The 19,052-nt window shown below is 39.2% G+C and overlaps 4 protein-coding genes across 7 annotated transcripts; 1 reads left to right on the top strand and 3 right to left on the bottom strand.

Moving 5' to 3' along the window:
• Window positions 1-950: 950 nt before the first annotated feature.
• LOC118741067 (60S ribosomal protein L7) lies at window positions 951-2,089 on the bottom strand. The gene is made up of 4 exons (XM_036472888.1): window positions 1,960-2,089; window positions 1,602-1,898; window positions 1,202-1,547; window positions 951-1,144 (listed from the first exon to the last, which is right to left on the bottom strand). The coding sequence occupies exons 1-4, from the start codon at window positions 1,968-1,970 to the stop codon at window positions 1,031-1,033; spliced, it is 768 nt and encodes a 255-aa protein (XP_036328781.1). The 5' UTR covers window positions 1,971-2,089; the 3' UTR covers window positions 951-1,030.
• A 125-nt stretch (window positions 2,090-2,214) lies between these two features.
• Window positions 2,215-3,260, top strand: LOC118741068 (vesicle transport through interaction with t-SNAREs homolog 1A-like). Its single transcript, XM_036472889.1, has 2 exons — window positions 2,215-2,399; window positions 2,460-3,260. Exons 1-2 carry the CDS (start codon window positions 2,309-2,311, stop codon window positions 3,053-3,055), a joined length of 687 nt encoding a protein of 228 aa, XP_036328782.1. The 5' UTR covers window positions 2,215-2,308; the 3' UTR covers window positions 3,056-3,260.
• Window positions 3,261-3,613: 353 nt separating this feature from the next.
• Window positions 3,614-4,862, bottom strand: LOC118741069 (ras-related protein Rab-19). Its single transcript, XM_036472890.1, has 3 exons — window positions 4,594-4,862; window positions 4,410-4,489; window positions 3,614-4,331 (listed from the first exon to the last, which is right to left on the bottom strand). The coding sequence occupies exons 1-3, from the start codon at window positions 4,691-4,693 to the stop codon at window positions 3,876-3,878; spliced, it is 636 nt and encodes a 211-aa protein (XP_036328783.1). The 5' UTR covers window positions 4,694-4,862; the 3' UTR covers window positions 3,614-3,875.
• A 6,954-nt stretch (window positions 4,863-11,816) lies between these two features.
• On the bottom strand, window positions 11,817-17,241 carry LOC118741066 (zinc finger protein Xfin-like). 4 transcript variants are annotated; one of them, XM_036472885.1, is made up of 5 exons: window positions 16,927-17,241; window positions 15,363-16,872; window positions 15,216-15,251; window positions 14,768-15,151; window positions 11,817-14,695 (listed from the first exon to the last, which is right to left on the bottom strand). In XM_036472885.1, the coding sequence occupies exons 2-5, from the start codon at window positions 16,483-16,485 to the stop codon at window positions 12,318-12,320; spliced, it is 3,921 nt and encodes a 1,306-aa protein (XP_036328778.1). In that variant the 5' UTR covers window positions 16,486-16,872; window positions 16,927-17,241; the 3' UTR covers window positions 11,817-12,317. The 4 variants fall into 4 exon arrangements, with proteins under 4 accessions (XP_036328778.1, XP_036328779.1, XP_036328780.1 ...); XM_036472886.1 differs by having other exon boundaries at window positions 15,363-16,631; window positions 16,974-17,241; XM_036472887.1 differs by having other exon boundaries at window positions 15,363-16,494; window positions 16,974-17,241.
• Between the last annotated feature and the right edge of the window lie 1,811 nt (window positions 17,242-19,052).

Genomic DNA, 19,052 nt, shown 5'->3' with positions numbered 1-19,052 from the left:
TTTTGAATGAACAATTATTTTTATTTTTTCTTTTTAATGGAGCAAAGAGAGAATTGAAATTAAATAAAATTTTCCAATGATGCCTTAAGAAAATTCTGAACTACATATCGATGGTCCTCGGCAATAACGACACAATTCAAAATTCAAAAAATAAAAACCCTTACTACTGTTAAGTGGCTCATGTCTCTAACCCTTGTCTAATCCATGTCCCATCCCTACGACGCGAAACATTTCTTCGCATTCCCACTAAACCCCAATCAACTCCCGCCTCTGTCCCTATGGACGGACCCCATACGACAACGATTGAGGGACTAGTCGAAGTGGGCGGGGTTGTTGTAGCCGCTACAATAACAACGATTTCAAAAGTATTTTTTTTTTATTGCATATTGTTAATTATTAACTGGAAGAACTTCCATGTAGCTGGTTGGTTTATGAACGCGCTTCGCGAAAGATAAGACCCGTATATTTCGAAGCAGGCATAACCCGCCCTAATACTTCGCCAAGAAATAAAATACAATACTTTTAGAGAAAATATGTCTAATATATGGGTTCGATTTTAATCTTTGACCACAACCAAAATTCCATATTCACATTCGTGAATGACCTGTCAGTTTCTCAATTAATTTTACATTCCTTCGAGTATTTGGAAAAACTAAAATGCCTGGAAAATTGATTATATTTTCAATGCTTTTCAAAGGAATTGGAAAAAACTCACATTACTACCATGTAATTAATTCCAATTACAATATGCAATTCCTTGTAAAGGAATTAAGAGAAAAAAATTCTATTTGAAATTACTTCTAAGTAATAGAAAAAGTAATCAATTCCTTTGCTGTGGATTGAAGGAATTGAATCCTAATTACAATTACTGAGGAATGTAATGGTAATTGCTTTTACCAAGCTCTGTTGATCAGCCATAATACAAATTAAGAGTACAAACATTTCATTTATATTCACTTATTCTAAAAATATTTTATTTTTTAAGAAAATAAAAATATTTGAAAGCCACTGTTAAACTAAAACGCAATGCTTATATGCAACGCATTATTAATTCATTGACAGCATCGCCCCTGTCGCCATATTCACCACCACGTTTGTACGGTACTGAAACCTTTTTTTTCCAACCTTCTCGTGGACTAGTAAGCTATGTAAGAAATCAGTGGCATTATTCAACTAGATACATGAATATAAAAACATTTACCATGAATGAACAAAGGAACTCTTTAACCGCATCAAAGTTAGGTCCTACTGTATAAATTTCATGAATAATATCCTCCAAACAAATTATTCCTTTATCACCAAGATGTTCTTCAACCAAAGTGTTGGATTGAATGGGCGTTTTTCTGCTATTAACGCGAGCAAAACCCCTCTTAAACAGCAACTCCCGAATTGTACTCAATGAAGGGTATCCATAAATTACAAACGGTTCAATAACCTTCAACAGTATTTGTGTTTCTTTATCATTTTTTAGAAATACAGCATTGTGGCGATTAGGCATGTGCAGAGTGTTAAATATTTTATCCGTGGTTTGGTCAAAGATCTTTTTACTGCAGAATAAACAAAAATTTTAAATGTTTATGAATTTAATAACGTTTGCTTACCCGGCGTGTCTCATAACTAAAAGTAGTTTCTTATTGGTTTTATCGGCATCTTTCGTTGCCACCAAGTTGGTGCGTTGAATGGTTCGCTTGATGCGATTAGCCGTTCTTTCTGCTTTTAGATAATTCATAACAAATGATTCCGGGCGACGGAATTTATGGTGTCTTTTCGCACTTGCAACTCTTTTGGTTTTTAATGCTTTCTTCTGCTCAATGGTAGCTTTATCTTGAAGGATACGGCGTTTGCGGTGCGCAAGGACTGATACAGTTTTGCCCGGCAACTTGTTGGGGACAGCATATCTGTAGGCAAGCGAAGATTTTAATATATAATAAAAGTTTTAAAACAAACATTCTAACTTACTTGTCAGACATTTTTACAAATTATTTAAAGAAATTATTGCGAAAAAACTAAAAAACTAAGCACTTCAGGAGTTTGTAAACACGTGTGGCAGTCCAGTGACAAGAAAAACAACTTTTTGACAATTCAAATCGATAACATTTCGGTGAAATATGATTTTTATCGATATTTTTGTGTCGATCAAAGTTTATTTTCATTTTATTGTGAATGAGTTGTGCCAAAAATTTTTATCAGCTGATATTGAATTTATCTCTAATTGGGCATAATTCATAAATAAATTCACTAATTGGAAAAATTCTTTTGGTTCGCACTTGTAATCCTAAAAACTATAAAGCAAAATATCCAAATCAACATGTTACTAATAGAACAGTATGAACAGCAATATGCTGTACTGATTGCGGAGATCACATCTGAAATCGCACAACTAAAACAATTGAAAGGAGGTAAGAATGATCCGAATACAGTGCAAAATAAAAACAAGTACATATGTATTTCTTTTGCAGTGGAACGCCGACACCTAAGCTCCAAAATCGATGCAAGTCTTGCAGAAGCGCATGAACTTTTAGAGCAAATGACCTTGGAAATACGGGATGTAGATGTTACGTTGCGTCCAAGTTTCCAAAATAAAGTCAGTTGTGCGCAAGTGGAATTGAAAAGACTACAATCCGATTATCGTGGTGCCAAAGAAGCTCAGCAGAAACAACACATGACAGTCTTAGAGTTGGGTGGTGGTGATGGCGATTATTATGATGATATTTCCATAAGTAATGATCAGCGACAACACCTATTGGAAAATTCAGAACGTATAGAACGCACGGGAAATCGTTTAGTGGATGGTTATCGAGTTGCACTAGAAACAGAGGCGTTAGGCGCTCAAGTGCTTAATGATTTGAGCCATCAACGTGAAGTTTTGCATGGCGCACGAGCTCGTTTACGAGAAACCAATGCGGATCTAGGACGAGCTTCGCGTACTCTGAATTCAATGATGTTACGAGCATTACGGGAAAAATATGTTCTATATGTAGTCGGTGTATGTTTTGTGGTAGCTGTTGGTGTTAGCCTTTATTTGACGTTCTCATCAAGTGCACCCACTGCTTAGTTGGTAATTTAAGAGTGATCTTTTTATTGTTGTAGTATTATGTATGTTATCGCGTATATTTATTTAGTGCGTGTATTTGTGGTCATTAAAGTTATACATTCCCTTCTCGGCTATGTAATGGTGTTTCTTTGTTGAAATGCACAAAAAACATCTAAATAAATTAGTTTAGAATAAATCATAAAAAATATATACACATGAATAATGCCATGAAATTCATGCCTTTTAATGAAATTAATGGAATGTATCCTAGAAAATTATTAGATGCTTAAGTTATTTACTTTATTTAAATTTTTCACTTTATTTTATTCAAAGGTAAAATGCTGCTACATTTCACGTCTACGACTATGAGTATTTGAGAATAGCTGGGTCGCAGTGTTAAAACAAACCCAAACTAAATTTTTATATTGTGACACCTGTTTTAGTAATGTCCTTTATTTTCGTACATAAATATAAAATAAGAGTTTCATACACCTATACACCAATTACGACAATACATACGTATGTATATAAATAGTGATGCTTCAGATTTCTGTTTTGCTCCGACAAAATAAAAAAAGCCCTTTAGAAAATGTAATCAAACTCAAAGTTTCAGGAGTTTGGACGGATTGTAACAAAAACTACAAAATTAGCGTAGATAAGCTCATTTAACAATTTTTAGTCCAGAAACTTAGTCACCTTTAAGAAAGCACAATCGAAACGAAAAATAAATAAATAAATAAATTTTCATTAATACGCATAAAATGCCTACAAATATCCCTCAATCTTTATGTATGAAGTTCGCATTCACTCTTATTTAGCCGAACTCCACATTCCCCATTTGCTAGCAAATACATTGCGAACTTTCTTCACCTGCATCAGCCTCAGCAGCTGAATCAATTTTGAAACTATGTTGCTCCAAAGCTTGGAGTTCCATTTTAGAACGATTGGCATCGACAAGTATACGGGAGATGTCGCGAAACATTTCCTCAACACCCTGCGAAGTTTTGCAAGAGGTCTTATAAGTGGCACTAATCAAGCTGTGGCACTGTTCGCAAAAGGCTTCTACTTCAGCGTCGGTCACCTGTGGCTCACGCTCTGCCAAATCACTTTTGTTACCACAAATGAAAATTTTCGCATTTTCGGCATAAGTAACAATGTCGAGTAGATGTTGTGACAAGGAATGAAAAGAAGCAGCATTGTCCATGGCGAAAACTAGTATGGCACCCTCAGCGAATTTGTAGTATGATGAGGTAACAGATGCAACACGCTCCATACCGCCAGTATCCCATAGTTGTAGCTAAATTTGTGAAAATGTTAATTTATATATCCATATGTATACATATTCAATGGGTATGGTATCAATTTTGCGGCTTACCTTGATTTGTTTATCACCAACCGTGTAGTCACGGTCTATGTGATCCAAGCCCAGTGTAGATTTGCGATCAGTATCTGTCACTGTTATGATAAGTGTCAGTGACCAATGTGTTTATGTGTGCCAAAGAGAATTACAAATAATTTTTTCACTTCCCATAGTTCAAAAAACAATTATGTCTACAAACCAAATGTGTTGGTGGTAAAACGACGAAACAATGAACTTTTTCCCACTCCATACTCGCCACAGAGGATCACCTTTTGCTTTGGAATGCGTACTGACGCCATACTAAAATAGCACTACAATAATTTTCACCAGATAAAATACAAATTTAATGTTTTCCGGGCGTTATTCAATTTTAGTCGCTTGTTCTCCGACAAATTGCAAATTTTCTTAAAAAGGACTTCTTGTTTATGAAAATTTTATGCTGCTTCTATTAAGGTGCCGCATTCACAATTGATTCTTTGTTAAAGAGAACAGTTTTTAACCCGCGATTCTCATATGGACTAGCGGAAAAGGAAAAAATGTAAAAATTCTAATTTCAACTTTACATGCTTATTTCAATACTTTTCTTTGATTAAGGCCTGTATGCAGCTCTCAAGAAAAGCAAAAACTCCATATAAAATGACGTACAAGAAATGGCTAAGAAATTTTCTTGAGTCAAATTTCCTTAAGGCAGTACGCAGTTCTTAAGAAATTTAGTACGCTTTCTACTACGGTTTTCTAATGTTTTTTGTGAAAAAAGAGCACAAGGCAACCCAGGTTTGCAACAGAAATATATGCCCATTCCATTATTTCTTGAGGAAAGAGTGAGGCAACAGGCTGTGAGGTATCAAAAATGTCAAAATCCCTTGGACGCACACGCGAAATAATGGCAACTTTTTCTTGACCGCTTTCTTGAGAGCTGCATACAGGGCTTTAATAAGTAAAAAGAAATCAAGTCAACTATTAATTTAAAGTTGTTATTGTAACAGCATACAAATTCCACAAAGAGTTTGAGGGGAGTGATGCTGTAGATCTGGGTCGTTCCGGTTACGTATACCCGGCTGTCGTGGGAACATTGGGCGCGTTTATAAGACGTAGCTGTTGCCCAACCGTTGGCTATTTGCCTTAGAAACGCACAGTTGGTAAGTTACGCTCAGCCCAACAGTTGGCAACTTTCTGCCATTTTTTCCAGCGGAAAATTTTTACGCTACCTGAACTCAACGTGTTGGGCTTAGCCTAAACAGCTGATCGAAAAGACTTACGCCGCTTATATTAAATTTAACGGCGCTTTGTTAGGTGGCAGTGCAAACAAATTTATTATATTTTATATTACTGACGTGATAAAGTAACTAAAATATTTTATAATAATACTACGTTTCTAAATATATGTTTTTAAGATGTTTGTTATATAATTTACACTGTTTAATTCTTTGTAACATTGAACGATTTTTTCAACACGGCGGCCGTTCAGCGTTGAATTCTAAATAGTATCGGCGCAACTATCTCTATTTGTTGCAATTTCATTTGTTTACATTTATCAGCTGTTCATTTGGCAGCATATTCATCAAGCCGTTTCTAAGACGTAGCTGTTGGGTTCAACAGTTGCCAGCATTTTCGTAGCAGATGAGCTAAACAGCTACGTCTTATGAACGCGACCATTGTTGTTGTAGTGGCTGCTTAGCCCTGCCTAGAATGGCTTGTACTTTAACCGTTGTCGTCGAGCTCAACTAACGGGGGACTTAGGCAGTCTGAAACTCCAACTGGTTTGGTCCATAGAGAGAGGGGCGTTAGTTGAGTTAGGTTTAGGGGGCATACCAAGAGGTTTTGCGAGTCGGTGGGTGACTCGGCATGCCGTGCACTCTTTGTGCACATCTTCTTTTATCCTTCTTAGATAGGAGTTTAGCCTACTGCAGTATCCAGAGCGAAGTTGGGCTATGGTGGTACGATTCTCCCGAGTTGTTGTTATTGTTGTAGCAGCATACGAGCAAAGCAAGAGTTTTTGGGGAGTGTTGCTGGAGTGACAGTCCTTGGCCAAATATAAATCTGGGTCGTTCCGGTTACGTAGACCCGACTGTGAATTTCCGGCTGTAGTCGGACCTCCTTCGTCCAGATGGTAAAAAGGGTTGTCGGGAATTTCGTAGATGAGAGGGTTGGGCTCATTACAGTAAAGAAGCGAGAAAGTTCGGAAAGATAACCGTTTACTTTCGAAAACAAGTCATCAATTCCATTACCGGACGCTATTATCGAGCAGTCGTCAGCATAAGAGATAAGGCGTATTCGAGCTGCAATAAATGCTGTAGGGTTACTTTTTATGAAAGAGTATCACGTTCTACGCGAAAATTTGGGCGACGCTGCCTACATGAAGCGTTCGAGGAACAAAATTTTGACATTCAGTTACTCATCATTGGCAAATCGAAAGCAACATACTGCGCAATTTCTGCAGCATTTTAGAAAATTTTCTGTTGAGCATCAGCAGCATGTCATCTGGATAGCAACAAGGCTGCCATATTGCGGTAATTAATACGTAGCTCGAACGCACCCATGATAGTAATTAAACAGAAGCGAGGAAAGGACACCAACGTGTGGAAACGCCTGTTTAATTTTTCATGGTTTGGTGGTTTTATCTCTAAAAAATGCTGACGAATTTCGACCACTCAGATAATTCGCTTATCATCATTTGAGTGCTTGTGGGAAAGAGGTGGCTTCAATGTGTTCTGGCAGCGGGGAGTGGGTTACGGTGTCAAAAGCCTTTGACAGACCCAACGCTACTAGGATTGTTCTCTCACAGGGACGGTTTCGTTTGGGCCACGAGTTATCTGAGTATTTATGGCGTTATGTGCTGTCGTTGAGCGGTGCACTTTACGGAATCCATGCTGATACCTCGCTGGGGTCAGGTGGTTCGTATAGTGCGGGAGTAACAAGGCCTAAATAGTATTCGCTACAGGGGAAATGGATTTGAGCAATGGGACCAATCTCCTCGTTTTCCAAATGTCCGGAACGATGACGGAGGCCATGCACCTTGCTGAGATAATCTACTCCCGCAGGAGCCAATTTTATCAGCATCAGCATGCATATTTTGTTGTTGTTGTTTTAGCGGCTACAACAACCCCGCCCAGGACGGTTTGGTATCTCAGTCGTTGTCGTCAAGTTCCACTAACGGCAACCCTAGGAAGCGTGCAGCTTCTGTGGGGTTTCTCCACAGGGACAAGGCCGTTAGGGTTGTCGGGTTTTCCGGGCATGCGAAGAGATGTTTCGAGTCATGTGGGGTCTCTCCGCATGCCGGACACTCATTCGGCACATCCTCATTCAACCTACTCAGGTAGGAGTTCAACCTGCTGCAGTAGCCGGAGCGAAGTTGTGCAAGTGTTGTGCGTGTCTCCCGAGGCAGATGAAGCTCCGTCTCGTCTATGTCCGGGGGTGGTATGCCTAGAACGGCATTCACAGGTCTAGAGTCCACATAACTCGAGACTGAGTCCCTGTGAATGCCGTTCAGGGCCTGTCGGTAAGCTGTCGGGTCCAGAGGTTGCTTAATGAACCTCTGGACTTCGTCCGTCAGTTCATATAGATTCCTCCTGACGTGCCTAGGCGAGGGCTCCTCTGCAAGCAGCTGTCTGCTTGGGTGGCCACTTCTGTGGCTCCCGATCAGGAACTGCTTGCAGAGCATTATATTGTGCTCCTTTACAGGGAGCATTTGCGCCTCGCCGTGCAGGTGGTGTTCAGGCGACATCAGGAGGTATCCTGTCGCTGTCCTGAGTGCGGTGTTCTGTACAGTCTGTAGCTTCGTCCACTGCGTCCTACTAGTCCCTGGCGACCACACTGGCGCTGCGTAGTTCAAAACCGGCCGGCCTATTGCCTTGTATGTTGCCAGCAACGTTTCTTTGTCTTTGCCCCAAGTACTGCCGGCTAGCGACTTGAGGACCTTGTTGCGGCTCTGTACTTTATTGACAATAGCGGTTGAGTGCGCAGAGAAGGAGAGCAGGCTGTCGAATGTTACTCCGAGTATTTTGGGTTTATTCACCGTCGGAATTGGTGTGTCATCGACGTGAATCCCCAGCGGTAGCCTGACCTCCTTCGTCCAGGTTGTGAACAGGGTCGCGGAGGATTTCTTAGGGGAGAGGGCTAGACACTTTGCAGTGAAGAAGCGAGAAAGTTCGGAGAGATAGCCGTTTACTTTCGAACACAGGTCATCAATTCCATTCCCAGTCGCCATGATCGAGCAATCGTCGGCATAAGAGACAATCGAGACTCCCTCTGGTGGTTGAGGCAGCTTTGAAATGTAAAAGTTAAACAGTAGCGGGGAAAGGACACCACCCTGAGGAACCCCCTGTTTTATTTTTCGCTGCTTACTCGTTTTGTCTCTAAACATTACCGACGAATGTCGACCACTCAGATAATTTGCCGACCACCGTTTGAGCCTCTGTGGGGGAGAGGAGGCCTCTATATCTTCTAGTAGCGTGGAATGGCAGACGGTGTCAAACGCCTTTGACAAGTCCAACGCTACTAGAATCGTTCTCTCACAGGGACGGTTTCGGTAAGGGCCACGAGTTATCTGAGTGTTTATGGCGTTAAGTGCTGTTGTTGTACTGTGCACTTTACGGAAACCATGCTGATGCTTCGCTGGGGTCAGGTGGTTTGTGAAGTACGGGAGTAGCAAGGCCTCGAGTGTCTTCGCTACCGGGGAAAGGAGTGTTATCGGATGATAGGAATCTCCTTTGTTGGCAGGTTTCCCCGGTTTGAGCAGTGGGACCACTCTCCCCACCTTCAAGATGTCTGGGATGATGAGAGTGGCCATTGACAAGTTGAAGACCTCCGTTAGGTACGCTACCCCCGCAGGACCCAATTTTTTCAGCATCAGCATGCATATTCCGTCGGGACCCATGGCTTTGGAGGCTTTCGCCTTCCCGATGGCCACCTGAACTTCACCGCAAGTGAAAGCAAGGGGGCACAGATTGTTGGCAGTTTGTGCAGCCTTCTGGTCATTCGACGCTTGGCTTTGTCCACCGGAGGATGCAGTATGAACTGCCGGCTAAAGTAGCTCGCGCATCGCTCCGGGTCCGACGAGGCATGGTCGCCGAAGGAAATTTCGACTCTGTCGTCGTGCGTCGTCGGATTAGACAATGACCTCACGGTTGACCAAAGCTTGCTCACACCAGAGGTGATTATCTCAGAAGTTGCATATTTTGTCGGGTCCAATGGCTTTAGAGGCTTTCCCCTTCCCGATGGCTACCTGAGCTTCACCGCTGATGAAATTGAGGCGCACTGGGTGTTGGCAGTTTGTGCAGCCTTCTGGTCACTCGACGTTGGGCTTTGTTCACCGACGGATGTAGCGGAACTGTCGGCTAAAATAGGTCGCGCATCGCTCCGGGTTCGACGAAGCGCGGTCAGGAAAGAGATTTCCCACTCTATCGTCGCGCTTCGTCGGAACATAGCTTACTCACGCCGGAGGTGAAGTTGCAAGCCATCAGAGGCTCCTCCCACTTTTTCCGCTTACGGAGGTTGACTATTTGCGGAATCTCGGCGTTGAGATCCCTAAACGTTAAATATTTCTAGCTCATCGCCTGACCGGATAGCAATACCCTGACATTCTAGAATAGTATCCCTGCAGTCATTGTCTGCATCATTAAGACAATACTGTACGGTGGCGCATGATGAACGCACAGCCACCACCATAACCTCGCTGGGAGACGGTTCTCTCCTCAACCTTGCTCTGAAATTCGTTGCAGTTAAATTTTAGTATCTTCGGTTGTCTTGGGAGGCTGGTGGCAATGCGCGTTGTTAATGAGGTGTGGTGTTGCCTTCCGGGCATTTGTTATGTGTGCTGTCGTTGGGGGTGCTGCCTTTTGGTGGTAGTAAGCGCCGTCGCAGAAGGGGTTTGTGAATGAGCAGCACTGCAACAAGAGCCTATGAAATTGCTCTTCCATTTTCGGTTGGTGTGCTGTCCTGAACATACCCTGAAGTGAAACCAGTCAAGCAGGAATTGCATTTGCTGATGTAACAATTTGGTATATCCTGGACTAACACCGAGTGTGAGGAATTAGGAGCTGTTGCTACGCTATTGGGTTGTGGCGGCGTGTAGGATGGGGTATGGTTGTGTCTGTGGTATGTTTGTCTGAGTCATTGATATGCTGGAGAGTGATCGTGTTGAGGCTCCGCTACTCAGGTGAACTCCGGTGAACCGGTGATGTGCGTCACTGAGACCGCCGCGCTAACTGTTCGGCTAGAACAGCACGGGGCCACAAATGACGGCGTCCACTGCCGGTGAGTTCTAAGACCTGAACAGGGTCTAAGCAGACTTCACCTGTTACAGGTATTCCACCTAACTGAGGTGGATTTAGGGCGTAATCGTCACTGGCATATGCAGTAGATGTAGGTTTCTGGTCCAGGATTTTACTCGGTACCAATCCTGAGTAGAAGAATGCGGAGCAGATATTGCCTTAAGAGACTTCGCCGACCTAAATAGTGTTAGATTGGAAGAAAAGTTCTAACTTACGCAACCTAGCATCTGCCCTTGGTTGCGCCCATTTGGCATTCGAATCTACAGAGCTTTAGAAATAAGAGAGACTGATGCTTTATATTTTTTACATTTGAAATTGTGTAAGAAATTTTGCTACCGAAACTACATTAGGACACGCAATGAGCGGCAAAGCGGCGAGCGGTTTAAAATTGAAACATTATGAAATTCTAATGAAGTGGCCACGCGATGAGCGGCATATCTGAGCGGATGAGCGGCATTTCTGTATGGCGCCTGACTGCCTGACACCAAATGTTTGAGTTCGGTACATTGAAAATCCACATAATAAAAAAGGTAGTTCTACAGTATCTTTCCACTAAAATCGCAGTGATTGAACAAAACATTTTAAGTTGTTTTATCTAGTATTTATTTATCTCAATGAAAATAAATACAAATTCACATCTAATCACTTATGCTACTGTTTCATTGTATTTTATTGAAATTTACAGATAATTGTTTGCGTTTTAGAGCCTATGCAACTGGTGGAAATAAAAAAATTTTTGATGATTTTTTAGTGAATAAAACTCCATATATTTGCAAGTAAGCAAATGCTCATTTCGTGGGCATTCCAAAACGTCAAAATACAAAGCATCATCCACTTTTATTTCTAAACCTTACTAAATTGTAATGCCAAATGTGCGAAACCACGGTTAGATGCTTGTTTTAAACTAGATTGCGCAAGTTAAGACTTTTTGTTGTTGTTGTTTTTCTTCTAGTGCGGTTTAGTGAAGAGACTGATGCTTTGTATCTTGACGTTTTGGAATGCACACTTCCTTACTTTTGCTATCATCTGTTCTTCAAATCCCTGCAAACCAAAGATCCCGAAATCCTAACGAAATCTTTAGGAGTATCTCATTTCTGTAACGATTTTTTTATGAATTTTCAAAGTAAATTATATGAAGTGGTTGACACGAATTCGTGAAGAAATTTCTGTACGAAAAATTAAGAAAAATGTCTACAAGAGATTCTTCACATAGCAGCGCTATTTTCATTGCTTAACCGATTTTCTACCGAAATTTCGTAAAAGAATCGAAGTGTGCACAGTTTATATCATTTTAGAAAATTCGGCGAAAAATCTGATGAGATCTTTACGAATTCCTTAATATTACTTTACAATTCAGAATACTGTAAACCAATGGTTTGCAGGGATATTAAGTTTCCATAAAGTTTGTATTTGTGTAGTTTCTTTTTGAATATTTTTCGATTTGAGAAAAAATTTTTTTTTATAATTATCGCTTAAAATCTTTTCGAACAGAATAAAGGCAGATTCATCGTTTTAGTTCAGAACTTTTTTTCCATATGGTTGTGGCGTTTCTCTCTCTGGGAGAAAAACCCAACAACAATCACATAGGAAAAAAGTTTAAAACTAGAATGATGAATCCGCCTTAAACATTATTTTTATTTTTTTCAAATATTTACTTATATCCACTGTCTCCAGCTTCTTGCTCGGGATGTTTAGCACGCACATGTAAATTTAATTCCCGTTTATACCAATAAGAACGATCACAAAATTCACACGGAAAACTTATCCGATCGGGATCGTGACAAGCCATATGAATATGCATATGTTTGACTGAACTGAAGTGACTGAAACAAACCCGACATAATTCGGGTGTATATTCACTGGGATCATGATCACCTCTAATATGTAAGATCCTTTCGCATGAAGTATTTAAAACAAGCGAACAAAGACCGCATTTGAAAGAGCCCTTCGCAAAGTGCCTTCGCCGAAAATGTTGAGTGAGTACACCTAGTGTGGTGGAGCGATGCTGACACAAAGTACATATAAACGATTTATACTGCATGTGTGTTAATTTATGACGCTGTTCAGCTAATATGCCTCCACTAATATTAGTGCCACATTGCTTACAGCGTTTGAAACCATCCGGTGTTGCTTCGATATTCAACTGCTCATGATCAAAGAAATTATGCTCACCATTTATATGCAAATGCCATTGCTCGGAAGTGTCGAATGGTTCATTGCATTCCGGGCATGCATATGAAATATATACATTGAACTCATTGAATACAGTTGTTTTGTTGGTCTGTATTGCCATTGTGGTACTTGACACTTTTGAAATATCTACGGATGTTACTTTTAAAGGATCTGCCGGGTCAGCTGAATCGAAAGTGTTGCTCCTATCGGGCTTTTGTGCTGCAATTACACCTTCGTGGTCATCTAAAAGATGCGATCTCATAGACTCAAGGTATAACGTTTTCTTATCACATAGCCGACAGCAGAAGCATGTAGCGCTTATTTCACTCAAATAGTGTTTTATCATGGATTTTTTGTATAAAACATTGAAAAATTTGTCGCACGACTTACAATTCGCAGAGTTTGTTTGATTAATTGTAAAGTTATCTCGGAAAAAATCATGCGTGTCTTTGAAATGCCGTGTTAAATATAAGTTGGAATCGAATGCGGTGTCCGGGCATAATGGGCAGCTAATTTTAACGAATTTGGCGAAATCTTTATCGTCTGCAAGTACCACACATACACCTTTATTAGTGGTTTCACTTTCATTTTCACAGCCGCTTTCTGATTCCTCTTGATCATGTACATTAGACACAATATGTCTTTTATTTTTTCGTTTGTTGCATTCATTTTTGGTCGCTTTTAGCTCAACTGAAGATTTCACATTTTTCTCCACGCGTCTCGCAGGTACTTTCTTTTTTGAATTTTTTTCCTCTTTTTTTTGTTCTTGAGTCTCTGGTAATTCTAATGGCACTAGTGCGCATTTTTTACAATGAGATTTTGCTTTTTCAACTTCAATGAAATATTCTGAGCAATATTTACATTGGAAAGGCTTAAATGGAAGGTGTATGAATCTGTGCTCCTGTCGTCTTTTATGCGTCATCTGCACTTGGCAAACCAAACACTCTACCAAATTACCTGTGGTTTCCTTCATCTGTAGGCCTGATAGAGTGCCCATTTCGTGATATTTACTCATGTGCCAACGCCAAGTGCTCACAGAGGACGCTTCAGTATTGCATTCGGGACAAAATTTCCTTATATACTTATCAAAATTTTTAGGGTACCTTCTACTTGACGTATTGTTCTCCCCATGGTTATTTTCCTCAAGCAAGTAATTCGGGCATTTGTGTTGTTTTGCTTGCGCTTTTAATCTGAAGCGTTCATTGCATAACTTGCACCAGAAACTCTCAAATGGAAAATGTTCTCTCGCATGCTCTAGCATAATACTCAAATCCAGTTTTGTTGTATAGGTTAGACAAACCATGCAACGATATGTTTCCTCAATAACTTCTTCAACAGGCAAATCTATTTTCTCAAAAGCAAGCCCATCAGGTTTATCAATTCCATGTACTTTGATCAGATGAATTTTACATAAATAGGTCTTTTTAAACGATTTGCCACATTGTGGACAAAAACGTCCCATATTATTTAAACGTGTTTTCGCTAATATATTTTCCTCGTACTTATCATCAACTTCTTTGCCTTCATTTGAACATTCATGTTTACTCGCATGCTCTTTCAATCTAAATCGTTCGTTACATAGGGTACATCTGAAGCTCTCGAATGGAAAATGTTGTCTTGCATGCTCTAACATAGCTTTTATATCTGTTTCTTTCGCAGTAAAATTTTTACACTCATTGCAACAGTACATTTTTTCCGAGGTATCATTCGGTTCACACATTTCAAATCCAAGCCCGTAAGGTTTATTCATTCCATGGGCTTTTTTCATGTGCCTAGTTAGACTATAGGGTCTTGTATATGTTTGATTGCATTTAGGGCAAAAACTCTCTATGTTTGGTATATAGACCTCTTTTGATTCTTTTGAGAGATAGGGCGGAATGTAAATGAAAAGTTAAACTTTGTATGGTAATATAAATTTTGTATACTTACCAGTAACCGTCTGTACACTTTCCTCATCTAAGCATCCGTGTCTACGTATATCCGATTCATAAGCGAACGACATCTTGCAAAATTTGCATTGGAATGGTTCAAATACGGAATGTATTCGCGCGTGCACGAACATTGTATTCAAGTCATAATCGCATGTGAACTCTTCGCATATAATACATTCATATATATCGGATACACCTTGATTTTCAAGCTTTCTAAATTCGAGTCCTTCCGGTTTATTCATACCATGCATACGGAACATATGCTGCCTGCATTGTGCCAGGTTATAAAATATATTTCCACATTTCAAGCAAACATGTTGTATCCATTTATGGTAAATCCTTCTCCTGGTCTTTTCAATAAATTTCTTGTCCTGGTCAGTTTCTAAAAAATTAATAATTAGTTTAATTTAGCAGTGTCTTGGTTTTATATCGCGTTGATTGCTTACTTATTGCTTTCTTCCGCCTTCGACGTAGCAGTCGTGCTGAAATATACAACATCAATACATATTTATATACATATGTATATGTATACAACATAATTCTAATTCAATTATTGTGTTCAACTTATTCGAAGTGCTAGATACAAAACTTACATGTATTTGTCAATCCACCACCATTTTGTAAGGCATTATGCAGCTCTTCGCAAATATGTAAGCGCACACTATCAAATCGCCGAAAACTTTCATCGCAATATCTACATTTGTAGGCACATTTGCCCGAAGGCTCTCCTAAATGCAGCATGTAATGTTCCCTTAAAGATACCATAATCGATGTCCGATTCTTCTTAGTTTTCCGAAAAGACGATGGACATTGAGTACATTTGAACTTAGCTTCTTCATTTCCTTCAGCTGGAACTTCTTTAAAACCCAACTCATCGACCGATTTATGAGCGAATTTTTCATTTACATGGCTACGTAAACTAACATTAGTTGAAAACTCTAAACCGCAGTCCAAGCAAATAAAACATGTCCTATCTTCAATAGTCTGCTCATGTTCTTGTATCATATGTTTGCGCAAATGCCATTGAGAGGAAAATTCTTGATGGCAACTTGGGCAACGTCTTGATTCCAAACTTTTATTTGTCATCTGAAGTTTTTCTGGATGCTCTTGGCGCAAATGTAAATTCATGCTAGGATGTGTTTTAGTTTTCCATTCACATAATTTACATTTTAAATAGTGGCTGAATGGCATGTGCGAAATTTGATGCTCTAGTAACTTGTTATATTCTGGCGCTGGAATTTGGTAATCGCACAACTTGCACTTGGCTCCCACTTCGTTGTATTTAAATTGCAAATCTTCAGACTTCTCTAAATGGTGTACGAATTTAATATGTTGCTTCCAACCATACGCTGAATTGAACTCATAATCGCACATGGGACATTGTCTCATTACATATTTGCCATAAGCAAAGCTCGCACTCCTAATACACGGCCTTTTCTTTACATGCATATTAGATAGATCCAGATATGGCCTCTTCACTTCAGGCTCATAATCGAAATGGCAACTGCTCTCAGAACCCGTATCGAAATATTCCTCATTACCGGCCCCCCTATCGCAATATTCCTCATCATCGCCGGTTGAGTTTGTTTCACTATCCTCTATTATTAATTCGATTTCTTTTTTTACATTTTTTTCGGCATCGATTGTATCCATTTTGGTACTTAGTACTGAACCTTCTGATATCATTTCCGACATTGGCGAAGGAGATCGATCCATATTAATTATCTTATCAAGACGAATAGAAAGATTGTCACAATCTTAAAATCGCAGTTTTGGCAAGGAACCTTTGAAATGGGTGTTGGTTTTACTGAACGGTGACATATTGGTTTTTTAGCAAAACTCTCACGAATTTTCTCATGAAGCTTCACGAGGATAAGAAGAGATTAGGTATAAAAAAATACCACTCTTTTCACTTGGTAATAGTATTTAGGTAATTTGTTGAAAGAAATGATAATCTTAATATTGCAGTTGTTGCGATTAATGCAAAGGAAGCTTTCAAAAGCAAGATTATGCTTGTAATTATAGTTTGCTTAATTCAATTGTTTCGATGTTTTATAACTTATATATATAACTTTATAACTTTAAATGAAACCTTTCTGCCATCTATAAATAGAGTGTCAATTGAAATTCTTTAATATATTAAAATTTCCGATTTACGAGGCTAATTGACCGGAACTGTGAGTTGATAAGAGGTCCATTGGTACCTTCAGAGTCCCAAGAGGTTCAGTTGCTAAGCTGACTGCGTAGTAAAGATGTGATCAATGTTGTTTTGATTTTCATAATGATAACCTCAGATTATATCGTATTGATAGAACGTACACGCAAGAAACTATTACCGAAAGAAAAAATAGTGAAAATCAATTCAACTATTTGCAAAAAATAGTGATTCAAGAAACATATCAAGTATTTAAGAGTGCCGCTTTCGATTATCGATTATCGAAATTTCCATTTCATTTACTTTCGATAATAAAGTAGCGTTTAAGTAGCTATTAGACGAGGCAAGTGCAAATCCTTTTCAAAAGTCCGTCACAATACGTATACATACGTACGCATACACTTGCCTATGGAGTTCCAGCTTATGGGCTGTTTTTGCTTACGCGTAAAAGTACATTTAGCGCATTTAGCTCGAAATGCTACTATAAATGTACATTTATCCATAAAAAATTCGTCACCTAAATACAGCTAAATGCAACTCCATTTTTGCATTAAGAATCTAAATGCTAAAAGCAACCCTGTGATCTTCCAAAATTTCCACGATTCAAACCAGGTTTAATAAGAAAAAGTGGCAACATTGCTTTTACGAGTATACAGTTGCTAGCTGCATTTCAGTGATCGCCGATCGAGATTTCATTTATTATTTTACATTATTTGGGCAAAGAAAAGTTAAGCAAATTCAACATCGATGTGATGCTGACAGAAATCTGGTTCAATTTGTGATCAACTCTGTTAGTTTTGTTTCCTAATTACGTGAGGAAATTTTAATTGACAGCACAGACAAATGAAAATATACACAAACAAATGTTCGGTTATGGTTAAAACAATTCAAGTTTTTGTATTGAATTTTTGGTTTAAAATTTATTTTTTCCTTTTCAGTAGGGTTTTTGCACATTATCTTCTGCGTGAGAATTGATCGTAATAGATACGGATCTGAATAAGCGACTGGAATGTTTGTCAAAAGCATACGATTCCGAACTCGCGTAAATGTACATTTGCTAAATGCGATAGCATGAGCGCTCTTCGAAAACATATGTTCGAAAGTGCTAAATGCTGAATTTTAAATGCAGCAAAAACGCTGCATAAAAGAAGAGTTAATTCAACATGACAACACATTTTAAAGCATTTTAATGCATTATTTTACCTAAATTGTGCGTTTTAAGTGGCTGACCATAACTTTGGCTAATTTTGGTTTTTGTTTTTTCTTTGCTTTGTTTACTTTTCGAATTTTCGTTCTCTTATTCTTACGTGATCTTGTGACATTCGTTTATGTCAAACAATGCGCATTATTGCCAGTATCAAGAATCCGAAGGCGGAAATTGATTTCGTTAAACCGTTCAAAGTTATTGGAAAAACCCGTTTCGTTCAGGTCAACTTTGTTAATACTAAAATCACTTTAATAAATGCACGAAATGAACGCATTTTGATATTTACATGTTCACTATGGTTTACTTTAACTTAATTTTTAACATAAAATTACGAAACTAACCGATTTATTGAGCGTCTCCCTTATTCTGCTAGTTGTAATTTAGGTCGGTGTTATGCAGACAAACTTTTGTTTGCCAAATTAAATGGCGGCTGCTTAGTTTGCTCGGAGGTGGTTATGTCGAGTTTGGCACAGGGTTGCACGTTCATTATGGTTTTCATGGCTATTGCCAACACGAAATGAGAATTTCAGGTATACATAACGCGCACAATTTAAAATTTTTGTATATGACAACACCGAATTTGCTGCAGTTTGACCAAACAAAATTAGTTTGCTGTGAGAGTCGCCAAACTCGCTCTCTCCGAGTTTGGTGCAACAACAATTGCACGCAGTTTGCCAAACAAAATTTCTGCATAACACCAATCTGAAACACGGAGGTGGTTGGTGTTGCCAATTTATTATTATCAGAAAAGGCTTCAATTAGTGATGCCAATCGCAATAAATGTGGAAGATTTTAAGTTATCTGGCAACACAGAAAGGATAATTCGGCGTAGTAAGGGTTATAATCCCTAAGCTTGGCTGAAGGCCGCCTACGCAGAAAGAAGTTCTGCCACTCTCCTCCGGCAACACAGAAAGGAGAATT

This window comes from Rhagoletis pomonella, unplaced genomic scaffold (assembly GCF_013731165.1).
Source record: "Rhagoletis pomonella isolate Grant_MI unplaced genomic scaffold, Rhpom_1.0 Rhpom_scaffold_00006, whole genome shotgun sequence".
Lineage (NCBI taxonomy): Eukaryota > Metazoa > Arthropoda > Insecta > Diptera > Tephritidae > Rhagoletis > Rhagoletis pomonella.
The sequence above is the reverse complement of the archived record's forward strand: the minus strand, read 5'-3'. Positions and strand labels throughout refer to the sequence as shown.

What these genes read in the sequence shown, in the direction of transcription:
- LOC118741069 (XM_036472890.1), bottom strand. Translation starts at nt 4,693, where the DNA reads ATGGCGTCAGTACGCATTCCAAAGCAAAAGGTGATCCTCTGTGGCGAG. An exon ending in TTTTACCACCAACACATTTG is followed by an intron (nt 4,490 to 4,593) that starts GTTTGTAGACAT and finishes TTATCATAACAG; the next exon opens with TGACAGATACTGATCGCAAA. An exon ending in TTGGTGATAAACAAATCAAG is followed by an intron (nt 4,332 to 4,409) that starts GTAAGCCGCAAA and finishes TCACAAATTTAG; the next exon opens with CTACAACTATGGGATACTGG.
- LOC118741068 (XM_036472889.1), top strand. Translation starts at nt 2,309, where the DNA reads ATGTTACTAATAGAACAGTATGAACAGCAATATGCTGTACTGATTGCG. An exon ending in ACTAAAACAATTGAAAGGAG is followed by an intron (nt 2,400 to 2,459) that starts GTAAGAATGATC and finishes TTTCTTTTGCAG; the next exon opens with TGGAACGCCGACACCTAAGC.
- LOC118741067 (XM_036472888.1), bottom strand. An exon ending in TTAGTTATGAGACACGCCGG is followed by an intron (nt 1,548 to 1,601) that starts GTAAGCAAACGT and finishes TTTATTCTGCAG; the next exon opens with TAAAAAGATCTTTGACCAAA. An exon ending in AGTTCCTTTGTTCATTCATG is followed by an intron (nt 1,145 to 1,201) that starts GTAAATGTTTTT and finishes TTTCTTACATAG; the next exon opens with CTTACTAGTCCACGAGAAGG.
- LOC118741066 (XM_036472883.1), bottom strand. Translation starts at nt 16,485, where the DNA reads ATGGATCGATCTCCTTCGCCAATGTCGGAAATGATATCAGAAGGTTCA. An exon ending in TGGTGGATTGACAAATACAT is followed by an intron (nt 15,252 to 15,362) that starts GTAAGTTTTGTA and finishes TGTATATTTCAG; the next exon opens with CACGACTGCTACGTCGAAGG. An exon ending in AAGGCGGAAGAAAGCAATAA is followed by an intron (nt 15,152 to 15,215) that starts GTAAGCAATCAA and finishes TTAATTTTTTAG; the next exon opens with AAACTGACCAGGACAAGAAA.